Source organism: Asterias rubens, chromosome 12, assembly GCF_902459465.1.
Source record: "Asterias rubens chromosome 12, eAstRub1.3, whole genome shotgun sequence".
Classification (NCBI taxonomy): Eukaryota; Metazoa; Echinodermata; class Asteroidea; order Forcipulatida; family Asteriidae; genus Asterias; species Asterias rubens.
The window spans coordinates 2800572-2817940 of NC_047073.1; the positions used below are offsets into that span (position 1 = coordinate 2800572).

The window sequence follows — 17369 nt, forward strand, 5'->3', positions numbered from 1 at the left end:
TTTTCTGTTTTCCAACAAATCAAGGTTTTCTTGTGTGCTATGCTTCTATGTTTGTTGTAACATTTAAACAAATTAATGACAAACCCGCCTCTAGTGTCAAAGTTTTCACTTCCACATTTAACCTTTGACTTGATGCCTTTTGCAAACTTATTTTTATACATCACATTTTTTAAAATAAACTTTTGGGTTTGATAGATTTACTTATTATGTACTAGTGGTTTTGTTGTTCCTCTTGTATGGTACAAAATTTTCATATTATTTTAACAAAACTGTACACTCTTAATAAGTATTTCAAAATACAATGTATTTATAACTATTTTAAATGTGTTTGTTGAAGTTATAAAAAAAACACTTTAGATTAAAAAAAAAATGCATGCATGCTTTATAGTAAAATTTCTTTGCAGCTCTCATTTTACTTTACTTTATAGGTGAACTTGATGTCTCCGTATTCATTGGAATTCATTTGCATTATTTCTTCCATGTGATCACATTATATGTACATAAACATTTACAGAAATATTGAAAACATTAATTTGTTAACGTTTGTTTTAACAGACAATGCTGTTGGGTGCTAACGTATTTGATGAGAAATATGTATTTGTCAAAACTATGAAATAAAAAGGATTTTGGTGTCGTTGATATTCAGATTTTTGTTTGAAGCAAATTTTCTCCAGAACATCCGATAAACTCCGCGGTAGTAGAATAAAGAAAGACAGTTCTCTAAGAACAAACTCTACCTGGCAACACACATGTTGTTATTACCGCAAACCAAATATATATTGATACCATGCAATGCCTCAAATCCTACAAACTTGTGTTGTTCTTTAAAAATGTTTTAAAATACTGTTTATTTGACAAATTAGTACTTGAAGTCCATTGACGTTTCCCAAACAGGAAACGCTGGATTCTTTATTTTCATTTAAAGGTAGGGTCATACACTGGTAATGGCCCCGAAAAGAAATTGATTAGGTCACAATACACGGTGAGGTATCAATTTGGTTTTTGTGAGACTTCTAGTTCTAAGGAGAACTGTCGTGCTTTTTAACTTCTATCTGGGGGGGGGGGGGGGGGGAGGTAGGAAATCGGTCGGGAATAGTTTCGCTTTAGTGGATCGAGGGGACTTCTCGTTATTAAACTTCACTACCGCGAAGTGAGTCGTTAATTTCTCCCGACGTTTCGACTAGCTTGCTCTAGTCATCGTCAGGAGACAAACGGGTTTCAGTACACTTGGTTTCAATACCAGGAAAAATGTAACAATAACAACCAATATGCATATATTGCGATTAAAAGACTAATAATTATTTAATAACTTTGAACTGCAACCAACATACAGTCTGTACATGTCCCCTGGACGGTTTTGCATAGCCCCGGACATGATTGCATATGCAAAAGTGTCCAGAGCGGACAGTATTGCATGACAGACACAATTGCATGTGACACCAGCTAGGGTCAAAACTTAATTGGGGTGAAACAATTTTCGGTAAGTTTATACTTTCAAATGATACAGACCAGACTACCGACGACATTTAATCATTGCAGACTGGTTATATAAGTAAAAGTTGGAGATTTATTGAGAATTTTAAGAGTTTGTTCTTTTGGTCAAAAATCCCCCAAAATCTGTGATGCCGATGTCGCATGTAATTATGTTGTCTAAGCAGTACATCCAGAGGACATTATTGCATATGATATAATGTCCACCGGATGGTTTTGCATTTGCAATCGTGTCCGCCTGGACGCGACTGCATCATCAATTTGTGTCCGCCCGGACACATTTGCATATGCAGTAGGGCCCGCCTGAGCAAAACCGTCCTTGCAGTGAAAAACGCCAAAAAATCTAGCTTAAGCAGCAACAATAAAGGGTCTACCATACGCCAATAAAAATTATGAAACATTTTTTTCTTTATGTCTTAAATTAAAGTAATACACCAAAGTGGAAGGTGACTGGGTACATATAAAGTCATATAATATATTTTAAGAGTACAAATTTTACGGGCATTGTTATCTTTTTGTCCGTCATTAGATTAACAACATTGATTAAATATTGTTGTGCTTTCACAGTCAGAATTACGTTTTGCTATAATTTTTGTAACCATTTTGAGAAGAATCTTGCGCAAATTGTAGTTTATACACCTTACAAATATTTAGTCCCATTAAACTCAATTAAATCCCAAAACAAAAATATTGTCATAAAAGTTTGGATTGTAATACTATTTAAGAGTACCATTTTCTTTTGAACACCCTGTTATTTTACTTAGTATGAAACACCCAGACATCTCCATTTTTGTGAGCTTTACAGTTTGGTGTTAAACTCTTTCAGTTCTGGGTAGTAGTCAGTATCCGGGTCCTGTTTGAAGAGGTCATGACCTTTGGGTTCCTCCAGGGCTGAGAGACGATCCTTAGAGCGGTAGTAGACGATGCCAGCCCCGAAAGCATCACCGGCGACGTTCACGGTGGTGCGGATACGGTCTCTACAAATGAGAAAGAACGAAAACACCATTATAGGCACTGTATACACTAATGGTTATTACTTCAATAACTGTTAGCATAAGAACTTACACGGTAACTAGCAATGGAGAGCTGTTGATAGTATAAAACATTTTGAGAAACAGCTCCCTATGAAGTTCAGTAGGATTTTGAGGAAGAGGTAATTTGTCACTAAAATATTAGAAGATCTCAGGCCTGAAGCCTTTTCTAGACATCTGAAAGCACACACATTTGTACAACAATATTGTGTTTATTATTCCCTTGCAATTTGGATAACCAATTGAGCCCAAGCGCGAATACTTGTCTCTAAAGGCACCATGCGCCCAGCCCAAGCGCGTTTTGTTTTCTCTTTATCTCGCACCGTTATAACATTCAATAGCGCCCTCTTGTGAACCAACTACCTTATTGGTTGGCTGGTCCCCTGCCTTTATCCGCAAGGAAAAACTAGACACCAGTGTTTCCATTAGATACGATGATTTCATTGGATCAACGTGCAGTGACGTAAGCTTTCTCTACTGTGTTTGATTGGTCCATTGTCAAAACACAGGTGGAAAAGCTTTATACTTTCGGTCGTCTGCTTTCGGTGAGCACATGTGTTATGTACATGTACATTGTGTAATTACATGTGCAATGTTGTTGCGTATTATTATGAATGTGGAATTTATTTGATTGCGTCTCCATGCGAAATGAATGTTTACTGCTGGCGAAAGGTGATTTATGGACGTGGATTGACCATGGAGGTAGAAGTTCTACCTCCATTGATTGACATAGGCTGTTGTCAGATCTCTGCCGTAGTTCACAAGCCTCGAAATGTGCCGTCAGAATGCGGGGAAAACACACCGGAGTACAACAGCCCCCTTTGCACAGGTAGAGACAACTTTAACAATAACATGGCGTCGAATATCAGTTGCTCTTTCGGTACTACTGTGAACTATTTCGGTGCAGGTCTTCGAACAGGCAGACATAGCAGCTGGAGCCAAACGTTCAAAAATGGCCCGAGACGAGAGGCAAGGCGTCACGAACCATGGAGGATTCACCATTGCTACTCGCACGACGGAATACCATGGATGATGGAGGTTTCTACCTCCATGATGCGACAATGAGGAACACGCATGACTCTCCACACTCGTCATGGAATGTGACAAGTATGTAATCCCATGAATGTTGACGCTTTTGTTGTATTGTTAGCTCGGTTGCTCACTTGAATAGCAACACGGGCATGACGGGTCACCAGTGTTTTGTCAGGAAATGGCTGTTCACTTGAACACTGAGGAGCATGTATTACATGTTTTAGGACTGGCTGTTTCTTCCTAGCCTCCATGCTGTGGTGCAACAACTCTTCACAACAGGTAACCAATAATGTTCGTTGTTTTTATTATAACTTTACTTCGAGGGTTCGTCCGCCATTTACCGAGTCTCGGAAATGTCGGTCATCAAATTCAGGGACAACTTTCCGTATGGCGCCACCACTTTTTCACTCATTTTTACAAAAAAGGGATATATCAATCAGGTAAATAAGTTCCTATATTATTTTATATCGAATGAAAAAGTGGTGGCGCCATACGGAAACTTTTCCGAATATTTTATTCGAATGCTTATCTAATAATAAATAATAATAATATAATAATAAGACTTGTAATGCGCACGTATCCACCCTGCTGGGTGTTGTAATTTTAGGGAGAGTTGAATGTTGTATCTGTGGGGGATTATGTGTCATTCATAATGTTTGTCATGGTGTATGAGCGTAGCATGAACGTACATTGTAAGTTTCACCAGACTCGAAATCAGGTGACTGTAAAACTATGATCATCCTCCCTCGCTGGTGGTGGTGGTCACGTATGATTTATTGTGCAGCCTTTAGAATCACTTTGTGTGTATAAGAGCCTGTATTTTTACGCTTTAGGCCGGCTACGCAAAGTGGGTGGGTGGGGGGGGGGGGGGGGGTTACAACATAACAACGACTTGACTTCAAGACTAGGTCAATGTGACCAGGAACAATAGTTGCAAATTGTCCCGTTGGCAAGCTCGTCCCTATACCTATTTATGCAGTAGTTTTAAATTGAACTTGAAAAATAAATCGGGTGTCTGCCAGTGTGGCAAGAGATTCTGTCCTCCATATATTTTGATAGCGCCCTCTTTTGACTGCTGTCTTGACAGAATCGCTTATGACGTACGATATTATCTCTGTAATTAATTATTTTACGCTACGGTTCGAATATTCAACGTAAAATGATAACGGTACTTACAGGAACCAGTCGATGACAATAATGAGAGTGACGTCATCAGCGGGTAGACCAACCGCGTTGAGTACAATGACCAACGTGACCAGACCGGCCTGGGGTATCCCAGCAGCTCCCACGCTCGCTAAGGTAGCTGTCACGCTGTCGGCAAAAAACAAAAGGGTTGTAACTCATTATCAATGAACAAAAATACTCAAGGAACGGCAGAGCTAAAATCAACAACACTTCATAATGTTCATAGTGTAAATTTTGCGGTTTATATAAAATTATTAATTTTTTGAAAGTTACTTCATCACGGATCCTTTAATTTCGCAGTTGTTTTATTTTGTTATTATTATTTTTTTTGTACAAAATCTTGATACGGTTGGTATTCTTCCCAAATTACATAGCCCTTTGTGAGCTCGGAAAAACAACCGTTCTCCAAAATGTTTTCAAGCGGGGGCGGGGCAAGGTTTTATTTTTTATCACAGAAGGCTCCCGGCTCGGGCCCCGGCTCTCTGGCCATGCTCCAAATACTGTTTACTTGAGAAGGATAATGTCTTTGTGTAATGTGAAATGTTAGTATTTTTTGTGATGTGTTTAAAGCATTTTATTTTGCCAGAGAAATATTGTAATTTTAGGGATAGTTGAATGTGGTATTGCAAACTGTATGTATAGCTAAAGGCCCATGTTGACCTTTTGCCTTCACGTAAGTAACGGTGTCGTGTGGTGAATTGAAATCGGTCTTGTACAGAGGAATCATTTTATATTTTAGACCTCATCATCTGTATCTGTAGAATACTGCAAAAAACTCCTCACAGGATAAGTTGCAGGTGTGGTGTGGCAAGTAGACAAAAATTAGTGGTGAGCTCCCCTTATGAAAGTGGTCATTTGGATGTGATCTATTAATGGATGTTGCTGTAGTATTTTGTTTGTAAACGCTCGTCCTTTTTACTCAGAGGGCCATAATGGCAGGAGGTTCTGTCCCCCTGGAGATTCTCCCTTTTCTGGTAGCGCCCTCTTTTGAATCACCCTCCCTCAATCCATGCTAGATGGGGAACAAAATCTCCGACAGACATATTTCCCTGTGACACCTCTTTCCCATGCCTCTACAATACACTCACCTGACCGTTATAATGGTCGCAATGTCCAGTTCGAAGCCGTTGACCTGTGCAATGAAGATGGCCGCCACTGCCTCATACAGAGCCGTCCCGTCCATGTTGACCGTAGCGCCGATGGGCAGCATGAAACGGGTCACTCTCTTGTCGATCCTATTATTGTTCTCAAGGCAACTCATTGTCAATGGTAGGGTAGCAGAGCTGAGGGGTGGGGGACACACGGCAAATTGATCGTTAGTAGTTTGATAAAAACACTTGATGAAATCATTGAAAGGCACTGGACACGTTTGGTAATTTACTGAGACTAGTTATCCCAACTTTTGTTGTATAAAATAAAGTAACAAAAGTTAGACTCAATATTGATCATCGAAGTTACAAGAGAATAATGAGAGAAAAACAACAGTGTTGTTTACTTTGTGTGCTTTCAGATGCATAAAAGGCTTTAGGCCTGAAGTCTTTTAATATTTGAGTGAGAAATTACGTCTTGATCAAAAACTACGTTACTTCAGAGGGAGCCGGTTCTCATCGGTTAGCTTGATACGATTCGAAATTACACCCAAGTGAGTTTGTCTATGCTACAATAATGATTATGAACTGCACAAATCAATGCCTCAATAAATACTGTTCTGCGGTATGAACAACATGTTTGTACACACATGGTGTTCCCGCAAACCAAATAATAATAGACGACACTACTTATTCTAGTCATTGTGAAATCAGCGGTTAGCTTGGTAGGATTTGAACTAAACCCACACCCAAATGGGTGTGTCTGTGCTACCTTGAGGCAGTCGCGAAGGCCGTCATCAGAGCTGGGGACACCCCTTTGATGTAAGTGACTGGGTTCCTCCGGGTGAAGATCAGGAAAATAAGGGGCAGTACGAGCAGGCCGTGAATGAGCAGACCCGAGATGACGGTAATCGAGTACAGCCCGATCTGACTGAAGACTTTCACCCAGTCATCCATGGCCAAGATCTTGCCGAGTATCAGGAAGAAAATACCGATTGGAGAGATCCTATTAGACAACGAAATAAACACATAAATAAATGACAGATTATGGGAATCGACTGAAGACTTTGGAACACCAGGTGGCGGCAGACTAACCCTTGTCAGGTAACAAGTACGATCAAGTACGAGCACAAACAAAGCGGTACTCGAGTAGTACTGGATATACATGGACAGCAATGGTTCACAGTTCAAAGTGTTTTGTTTATATTAGATTTAAAGCGACCCCAATACACAATGAACATTTCACAGCTGTTCAAAGTGTTTTTGTTTACATTGAATAATTATTGTTGTCCTTAAGTTTCATGTTCTTAAGATTTAAAGCAACCCCAGTATACAATGAACAGTTCACAGTTCAAAACTGGATGTTTTTTCACCGAGTGTCAAAAAGCTAAATCGAGAATCGTTGATTTATTCGTATATAGCGCAGAGCTACAATGGGAGACTTTGAAACGCTATAGGTGGCTGCAAACTTACCAAGTATATTTCCACTAGAAGTAGTTCAGAGCTTGCGCACAAACCGGGGACAATGGTTTAAAGTCTGCTGCCACCTAGCGTCTTAAAAGTCTCACATTTAGTTAAATTGGACGTACCAGATAATAATGCTGACTAGTCTCATAATAGTCTCCATGAGTGAGTTGGCAAAGGCCTTGAGTGGGTCTCCTTCCGGCCCCATGCGGCCAAGCACGATACCCAGTATACAGGAAAACACCACCAGGCCTAACACATTGCTCCGATCCTGGTATCCACCCATGGACTGAAACATTATGATCTTCTTCGTCATGTTGTCCATTGTTGTGATGCCCTCCATGTCGGCCATGGAAGTGGTCATAGAGGGAGACATAGTGGTTGACATCATCATCTTATCGTCCATCGGCATGACTTCTATTTGCGCAGTTTTGTACTGAAACGAAAAAGGGAAAATACACGTAATAAACGTGATTTTTCTTCTTTCTAGTGAGGCACATGTTTTGGCTGCAACGTTCCTCCGTTCCGCCTGTGACTATACCTGTTGATTTTGTACAGCTTGATATACAATCAGCACAACAAGCTGACATGTTTTTCCCCGTGGTTAAAGTGGACGGTTCCAGCTTAGGATATCATGGCATATGAGCTTACCAGTGTTACGATGAGAGTACATTATGTCAGCATGTGATGTAAAGATGTATGCAATGGCAGTGGCAAAACCCATGTAGTTTTTCAGGGTCACATTATCCCATATTAACTTTTGGACCATAGTACATGTATATTGACTGTGCCCCAGATTGTATTATTCAGAAGAACACAGTGGAAATAAGTCTTTGACTTTTTGTGTTATCCCTAGGCAACAGTTCTTTCATTTCATGTTCAAGTTTATGTGGTAAATTTAGAGAATATTGTTAAAATGTAACTGTGTGAAAGAAAACGAATATCAAATTAAAAGAGAAACACTTTCGATTGAACTAAGTTTCGATTGAATTAATTTTATCGGAATAACTCACTGTTCGAAAGCATGCCTCGATGATGTTTGGCGGGAACATGTTCCTGTAAAACAGAAAAAGCCAAACCAAAAACATACATTTAAATGTTTTCATGCATACATTATTTGTTCCGTTCACCCCCGAGATAGACCCTCTGCATTGCACGCCATCGATATTAAGGTAAAACAATGGAAACGTGGGCTATAGTCGCTGCGAGCAACTCTCAGCCAATCATAGGTCTTCATTGACCACACGCAGTGAGCGCGCGCTTTGGACCTGTGACGTTGTCAGCAAGCAGTTCTATTCCCACGTTGGTATCAAACCCTTATGTTTTTTTTCTTAAAAAAAACAAACAAGCAAATAATGTTGTCGCAAATAGTCTTATATCCCATACTTTGGCTCACCTGAGCTATGTCACAAAGTGTTGTGAAGGGTAAAATTTAAACTATAACTTGATAAATGAATTTTTGAGAAGTCGCCCTTTAACTTTAATTTACATGTTGTTTACTGATTGGGGAGGGGGGGGGGTCGATTTGGGGATGAGGGAGGGTTGTGGGGGGGGGGGGGGGGTCCAGTGTCTGCTCGGCCAACTGAACAGTTTGTGTGTCTAGAATGTTTGCACAGAGGGCACTAGAGTGTTGGGTATACGCTTGGTTCGTTCACACGGTGTTGGCACGCATATAGACTTTGTACATAACATTCCTTGTGGAGCATCCTATTCTTTAGAATACGTTGGAGACCTTTGGTCACCTTTTCTGTTTTGTTCTCGGTCCCCATGAGGTAGTGAATAGGAAATCATAATATGTAGAGCCGAAAATAGTCCTACAACACGGAAACCAGTTTTTACTTCGTGTGGGTTATACTGTGATTTCATTGTTTTGTAAAGCTTTACATGTATTTTTCTTTTGTGGTATCCATCGTACACCGCATATAGAACACTGTAATTTTGTAGATAAGGCACAGTCCTGCAACCCATAAACCATTTTTTACGTCGTGGTTGGCCGTATACATTGTACTCTGGTATTTGGTTACACACGCCGTGACCTGTCGGTTGACAACGGCCTTCAGAGTGCGAATGTTTGTGTACTAGTTGTCCATGAACTGGTTTAAAAGCCACCATTCTTCCAATTTGAACCAAAGTTTAAATCCTTAAGGTAGTTTATTAACATATCAATAGTTAGTATTTGAGGTCGGCAGTGTGTGCTATAAAGCACCCGAATATAGGTCACTTATTTCACTGTGATACTGCACCATGTGGATGCATTTTTACAAGATTATTTATCTACGGTAGCTGTACAGGGACATCGAACATACCTATTTACGATTTGAGGCATAAATCGTGATGTTTTGCATGTTCGCACTTTCTTAAAAGGAAGGTATATACTACGTGTGGTATAACCACTCTCAAAAGTAAATGCAATTAAAACTTGATTTGTTTATTAAGTACAACTGGTTCCGATTGTATAAATCCTCGCACGAGACCTTGTGAGAAAAGAAGGACGTATTAAACAACGCCAACTTCATCATACTTTGGTTTAAATGTTTACGGGAAGCCGGGATAAAACTGTTCAGGTTGGGACTTGACACTGATCAAGTTTTGGACTGTCAACTAGGTTTTTGAATTGTTTACAACTATCAAGTTTTGGACTCTTCAACTATATAACGTTTTGGACTTGTCAACTATCAGGTTTTGGACTTGTCAACTATCATGTTTTGGACTCGTCAACTATCAAGTGTTGGACTTGTCATCTATCAGGTTTGGACTTGTCATCTATCAGGTTTTGGACTTGTCATCTATCAGGTTTTGGACTTGTCATCTATCAGGTTTTTGACTTGTCATCTATCAGGTTTTTGACTTGTCAACTATCAGGTTTCGGATTTGTCAACCATCAGGTTTTGGACTCGTCAACTATCTAGTGTTGAACTGGTCAACAATCAGTGTTTGGACTTGTCAACTATTAAGTTTTTGACTTGTCACCTATCAAGTTTTGGATTTGTCAACTACCAAGTGTTGGACTTGTCAACTATCAAGTGTTGGACTTGTCAACTATCAAGTGTTGGACTTGTCAACTCTCGGACTTGTCAACTGTCGAGTCTTGGACTCGTCAACTATCAAGTGTTGAACTCGTCAACTATCAAGTGTTGTACTTGTCAACTATCGGACTTGTCAACTATCAGGTTTTGGACTCGTCAACTATCAGGTTTTGGACTTGTCAACTATCAGGTTTTGGACTCGTCAACTATCGACGAAATTGTGAATCCATGATAATCTGTTCGTGACCACGCCCACTTAAAGTGGTTTCAACGGTAATTAGCAGAAACCCAGAAGTAGGAAGTGTGTGAGGGGGTTGGGGTTCTACCGTGTATCTTACCTCAGGAGGTCCAGAAAGGAATCGACCGTGTTGACGTGCTCACTTTTCCCAGATCTATCGATCATGTCTGTCTGACCGTGGCTACCTGGACTGATCGCCATGACCATGATGATACCTAGTATGACAGCCATCAGGGTGGTTAGGAAGTAGTACACCAAAGCCTGTGGGTGGTAAAGTTCATCATCAATATCTTTACCTATCCGTGGGGACAAAGTCAATCAAAATCCTACAGTAGCATTATGTACTCTGGCTGCAGTTAAGAGCGTTACTTTTTGTTTTTACTTAATATGAACATGAATTAACATGAATACGCGAAGTTGACTTGTACAGGTTTTTTTACAAACAAAAATACATTCAATTCAACACACGGCTCATTCAATTTCGTTTTAAAATTAATGTTCCGCTAAAATCAGCATTCTTCAGTCAAAATAATGAATAATTCAATTTCACCAGTTTTAACATTCAATTGTGATTTACGACTTTTTAATTTTCATTAGGCCGTAAGTAATTCAATTTCGTGAAGCCAGCAGAGGATTGTATCTAGAGATGTTGTTGTTGTTGCTGCTGTTGTTATTGTTGATTATATTGATGCCCTTTCTCACCTTGAGGCCAAGGACTCCGGAGACTCGTTTGTCCAGTGAAGACATTCCAGCCACCAAGCTGGACACAATCAGCGGAACGATGATCATCTTCAGCATGTTCAAGAAGAGTGTCCCGGGGAAGGAGATGTAGCCAATCTCCTTGGCACTTAACTCAATGTCGGTGCAGAATTTGATGATGAAGCCGACACCAACACCAAGGATCAGTGAAATCAGCAGGAGCAAGACCAAGAGATTGCGCCGTAAGAAGCCGCAGCAGCAGGCACCCCAGGAACCACGAGAGCTCTGGTCGTCGACCAGGCCGGACTTACCGTCCGTAGTAGGCGCTTTCATCTCTTCGATGTCACTCATGATGATGGCTTCTGTGAATGTTCACAAACTGTTCATGAAAATCAAACCAAACCAGTTATTAAATGTATTGTACATTTAGAATTATTAAGGATACCAAACACCATTCACGCAGTCATATTAAAGAAAACTGTTTCTGGACACCTAACAACAGGCAACAACGCAACAGCTGATTTGGCTGCAGCCAAAGTTATGGAAAATGCCGTTTTTTTTAAAAAGCTTTGGCTTTGGACTCGGCTTCATGCGCCGTCCTTTGGCCGCGTAAACGCAAAGGTTGCCACTGTCAAAAACGTGCCACTGTCAAAACAACAGCGGCCAAGCTGGCCTGGCCTGAGCCGAAAGGGCCTTTGAGAGGTTCACTTTAATGCTTCGCAACATTGTACAGCGATACAAACCCACCAAGATCTGAAACCCATCTAAGCAGAGTCACTGGTCTTTCTATCAGGCTTCCTGGCGTCTTGCAAACCAAATTTCCCAGTAAGCAGATGCATGAAACTGTGCCAAATGCACTTTTTGTTGACTATATTATAGGTCAAATCGTGTGACCGAATTGTTATGGAATCTTTAAGATAAATACATAGGCAGTGTGCAGTCCCAACCCGTCCCACGGCACAAGGGGAATTCATGTGTTCCTTTTGGTTGCCATTGAGCCAATAAAAACCTTTGTACGTAATATTTACTCATATTAAAACCTATGAGGTGTTTGCACTCGAGAGGATGGGAGTTGGCCACAACAAATAACCTAAAAGCGAGTTATGATCCCCACGTGACCGTGTTTCAGGAAAGAGAACACGCATGAGTTGTGCTATCAAAATTTATAAACTTATGTCGCGTATATTATTGGTAGGCAATAATGTTACTGCCATAATGAGGGACAACTTTTTTTTGAGTGGTCTTCCACTCTTTTAGATTGAAGTTTGCATCTTTTTGAGTGATTTTCACTCTGTCCTGGAGTGAAACCCCTTTAAAGTATATGAAATAACCACCACTCTTTTTAAAGAGCCATATGAGGGACAGCTCGAAATGTAAAGAGTGGTATTTTTCACTCTCACGATTTAGAGAGTATAATCCTCGACATAGCATGTTACTCAAGTTATGGGTGACCGACACTTCTATAAAACCTTTTCGACTACTGGTATTCAATGCTTTGTGCAGAACCAACCAAGGTTGTGATATTTACCGGTTGACTCAGTTTGGTTGCATGCTATAAATCTCTTTGCGATATGATGGACAAATTACTATAACACTATAGTTTTGGGTAAATTTGTTTGTATACACCCAAACCAAAAAGTGCACTTCTATAGTGGCCACTATTTACCTCAAAAGGCTAATAGACATTTTGTTGTCATCCCCAAAATAGTTGTAATCTTTTCAGATGCGTTGACCCCCATAAAGGAATAATAATAATAACAACCGTATTTCTATAGCGCCTAACACCTCCAAAAGAAAGTCTCTAGGCGCTCAGAGGAAAACAAAAAGAATAGTTAAGTATATGAAGATTTGAATAGATGTTTCGAGAAGAGTCTTGAAACTTGAGATCGTGGTGGCTAGAGACTTTCTTTTGGAGGTGTTAGGCGCTATAGAAATACGGTTGTTATAATTATTAGTATACTGCCACAGTATGGATGAAGGTGCTTCCTTTGGCCGCATGGCCTATCCTCCTCTGTCGCGATCCTATGAAAGCAGTGGGGGCGGGGCACAGTCGGCACATGCCCCCATTTTGAATCAACACTTCTGACTAAACATTACGATAGTATGTTACATTTTTATCAATTTGATGCGACAAGTTTGTTTGACAATAACGTCACAATAGTAATCACAACATAACAACTGAGGTTACATCATGAAAGCTACAATTACAAATATTAATGGACATCAAGATACAAACCGAACCCTATCCGGCCTAGGGTAAACAAACATACAAACCTACACACGAAATAAAGGTATCTAAAAACACAGTTAAGTTTTACAGTCACTCTGTGGACATTACGTTGCTCTGTACACATATAAGGAAACTATTATCTTTAACACTGTGTGGACATATTGAAGTCCACAAGGTTTCAAGTCCATGAATTGTGCGAACCTCTTGTACCCATTCTCAGCAACGATCACACAACCAATACATCAAAGCACACGGACAAACAAACTAAAAATACCCCAACTTGCTTTGGGAGGCAATCCGTTTTGGTCCGGTTAACTCTTTAAAATGATTCAATATCCTTTGGAAGATTAATATCCATGTCTAATACTTCATTGGAATTTATTTTTTCAAGAAGGAACAAAGAGATTAAAGGAACACGTTACCTTGGATTGGTCGAGTTGGTCTTTGAAAAGCGTTTGTAACCGTTTTTTATCAAATGCATATGGGTAGAAAGATGTTGTAAAATTAGAATACAATGATCCACACAAACATGCCTCGAAATTGCACGGTTTTTCTTTAACCTCGTCGACTAACACGGTCGGCCATATGGGAGTCACCATAAATGGCCGACCGTGTTAACTCGCAAAGTAAAAGGAAAACCACGCAATATCGAGGCAAATTTGTGTGGATCATTGTATTCAACTTTTAAAACATCTTTCCAACCATGCATTTTATTTAAAAAACCGGTTACAAAACGCTTTTTATAGACCAACTCGTCCGATCCAAGGCAATGTGTTCCTTTAACGTGTAAAGGGTTCAACAAAATGACTTTGTCTGTTTTCCCAACGTCACGAACTCAGTAGAGGGAAACCATTTAGTTTTATCCCAGTTGTCAACACAAATGGGACAAAGGGACTTTTACGTCCAACGGGCCAACGACTCTGTAAACCACTTCCATATCAGCGGTGCATGCAATGACGCGAACAAGGCATACAAAAGAAGATAAATATAAACATGTAGATATATTATATCAGGCCAGGAATTTCATCTATGAAAAGGCCAGCCATTTTGATTTGCAATGTTTGAAAATCATAACGTCAATGGGGAAACTTTTGAAAGGCTTCTATAGGTAAAGACAAGGGGAAACGAAGGCAATGGCCTCCAACTTGAAATTATCTTAAATACTTCAACTTAAACTATCTTCAGATACAAAAAGTATTTAATCATTAGTTTTTTCTGTCTTTCAAACCTAAACTCAAATGCAATAACCAATCGCTCAAAAAAGACTTTGTATAAAAAGCGTAGGCTTTCGGGTGTGATTCTGTGTGTGTCAATGGGCTTACGGGGCGCCCTTGTGGGGTCTTTTAGACATAGGAACAATGGACCATACACAGGAATAATTTGTTACTCCAAGTGAGAAGACTGGTCTTTAACAATTATCAAAGGTGTCCAGTGCCTTTAAGTTGTGGTATAGCGAAAACAACTGTTAGGGAAAACACACGTAATGAGGTAGGGACTGAGGTGGGATTCGAACCGGGGTCTACATCCACATAGGTGAAAGGCAGGGAAAGAGAAACCACTAAGCTATTACCTATTATAAAAATGACACACAGATCCTTTTCATTTGATTGGTGGAACTTACGTTCACTATTACTCCCATCCGCACCGGCGATCAAAAAGACTTATTCGCCCATGGGGAATAGCATTTCACATTTAACAGTTAGGACCATCCTTGTTCCCAATGTTTTTGAGCAGTACAGCGCCGCCGCGCCGCTACTAAAACAAAGGAGCACTTGTGCAAAAGGTTGTGATCCGATTGCTATTAAATTTGGGCATGTCAGTTATATAAATCAAACAAAAATTCTGACTTTTCTATTTCACTCTTGAAATGGAACAGTCCAGATTTTACCTTGCGATTATTTCTCCCATTCTACTCTGAGCCACTCAATATTTGTATAATACCACACTTGTTACATCAATTCTTGAAACCAATGTAGGAATTTTGCCGTATCACCATAAGAGCAAAATTGGTAATTCAAATCATAAACAGACATAATAGTGTGACATTTTCAGCTGTATGTTATCATAAGGCATTACTTTGTGATTGACCTAGAATCAGGAGTTATACAAAGTCAAACTTGTTGTTGTGACGACGTCATTCGTTCACGACACTTCCTAAACAAAGATTTTCATGGTTTGATTTATTTTGGCAGTATCCCAGAAACCACTATTTTGATCATTGCCGAAGGTCGTGAACTTATTTTAGCAGAGAAATAAATACAGAAATTGTTGTTATAACGCAATAATATTCTACTTGACGCACGTAAAGCATTGTATCCGTTTCCCCCCGGAACAAACACTTGGGATTTGACATGAAAGTTGGAAATAAACCAAAATAAAACCAGATTATGTTTCAATTAAACTTGATGCAATGATGAAATGAAGGGATTCTTTATTTGAATGGTTATTGTTTTGAAGTTTTCGTGATTTGTATATATCTGCTTTCCAAATTACAATTTTGTGAATGTCGTTTTTACGAACTAGCAGTTTTGGGAAGATACTCCTCAAAAACGATATCCAAATAAAATCTCAATTTCAAACCATCAAAGATGGGGCATATGTTTATGTACTGTAAGTGTTGAATGGGAACTGTTCATAGTTACACAATTCCCAAATATGTATCAATGAAATTTTATGCCTGAGGAACGCTTCAAGCGTGAGGCCTTCTAAGATTCAAACAGTTAAGTGAGAAATGACTTCTTTCTAAAAAACTGTGTTTTTCCCCCCACGGGAAGTCGGGAATCGTTACACACAATATTTTATACTAAAACAGCTCTCCACTGTAATTACAAAACGTGTCCATGCCTTTAGATGAGTGTTTGAGAAGCGCAATGAAGTGTACGTAAAATCTGTAGTCGTACAAAGAAAATACCAGTTAAATTCCCCGGAGAAAGTTTGTCATAGTCGGGGAATCAACTTTGCTCACGTCGATAGACGCAAGTGGAATTTCGTTACGTCCACAAATTCCCCAACAAGCCAAAACCCCGTTGTTTTGAATGAAGTGGTCACAGCTTTAAAATATTGCGCAGTTAACAGAGGATGGGAACAAACTATTAAATGCAGTGGACACTATTGGTAATTACTCAAAATAATTACTTACATTGAATTTGAGGTCTCGAAATCAAGCATCTGGCAGCACATAACTTCGTGTGACAATGGCGTTTTTTCTTTCGCTTTTATCTCGCAACTTCGACGAACAATTGTGCTCAAATTTTCACTGGTTTGTTCTTTTAATGTACGTTGAGATACACTAAGTTAGACGACTGGTCTTTCACAATTACCAACAGTATCCAGTGTCTTTAAAAGCTATCTCCAAAATAAAACAAGATAAAAGGGGCATAATCAAAAACCACTTAAATAGTCTAGACGACTGGTCTTTCACAATTACCAACAGTATCCAGTGTCTTTAAAAGCTATCTCCAAAATAAAACAAGATAAAAGGGGCATAATAAAAAACCACTTAAATAGTCTCCTTTGGGTCGACTATAAACTTACTTTTGACGAACAACTCCCGGTATAGCTTCAATTCGGTCCGCACTGATTCAATCCACTTCTCACATATGAAGAAGTCTATAAACCCCAGTTTCTATTTTGAGAAACTTTATGCACCCAGAAGCTTTAGCTTGCATATCACTGAAGCGTGACGACAATTAGGTCAACATAAGAGTAGACCTTCATTATTGTTCACCATTATTGGTTTTATAGAAGAGTATATTTACGGAAGCGTATAGAAGGCCCCAACAAAATCCAACTGGTATGTACATGTAATAGGCATTTATAATGTGCCAAATGCGCAGCAGGAACAAAGTAAACAAAACAAAACAATACAATTAAATTCAAATTCAA

General features: G+C 39.5%; 1 protein-coding gene across 3 annotated transcripts; it reads right to left on the minus strand.

The window, feature by feature from the left end:
- Window positions 1–1273: 1273 nt before the first annotated feature.
- On the minus strand, window positions 1274–17116 carry LOC117297515 (excitatory amino acid transporter 3-like). 3 transcript variants are annotated; one of them, XM_033780597.1, is made up of 9 exons: window positions 17019–17116; window positions 11258–11633; window positions 10656–10816; window positions 8305–8347; window positions 7417–7727; window positions 6600–6833; window positions 5828–6022; window positions 4731–4865; window positions 1274–2468 (listed from the first exon to the last, which is right to left on the minus strand). In XM_033780597.1, exons 2-9 carry the CDS (start codon window positions 11603–11605, stop codon window positions 2291–2293), a joined length of 1605 nt encoding a protein of 534 aa, XP_033636488.1. In that variant the 5' UTR covers window positions 11606–11633; window positions 17019–17116; the 3' UTR covers window positions 1274–2290. The 3 variants fall into 3 exon arrangements, with proteins under 3 accessions (XP_033636488.1, XP_033636489.1, XP_033636490.1); XM_033780598.1 differs by lacking the exon at window positions 17019–17116 and adding an exon at window positions 12002–12109; XM_033780599.1 differs by lacking the exon at window positions 17019–17116 and adding an exon at window positions 11998–12093.
- Between the last annotated feature and the right edge of the window lie 253 nt (window positions 17117–17369).

Coding starts and splice junctions, on each gene's coding strand:
- LOC117297515 (XM_033780597.1), bottom strand. CDS start 11,605: ATGAGTGACATCGAAGAGATGAAAGCGCCTACTACGGACGGTAAGTCC. Junction 8,348..10,655: donor TCCTTTCTGGACCTCCTGAG/GTAAGATACACG, acceptor TCTGTTTTACAG/GAACATGTTCCCGCCAAACA. Junction 7,728..8,304: donor TCGAGGCATGCTTTCGAACA/GTGAGTTATTCC, acceptor TTTTCGTTTCAG/TACAAAACTGCGCAAATAGA.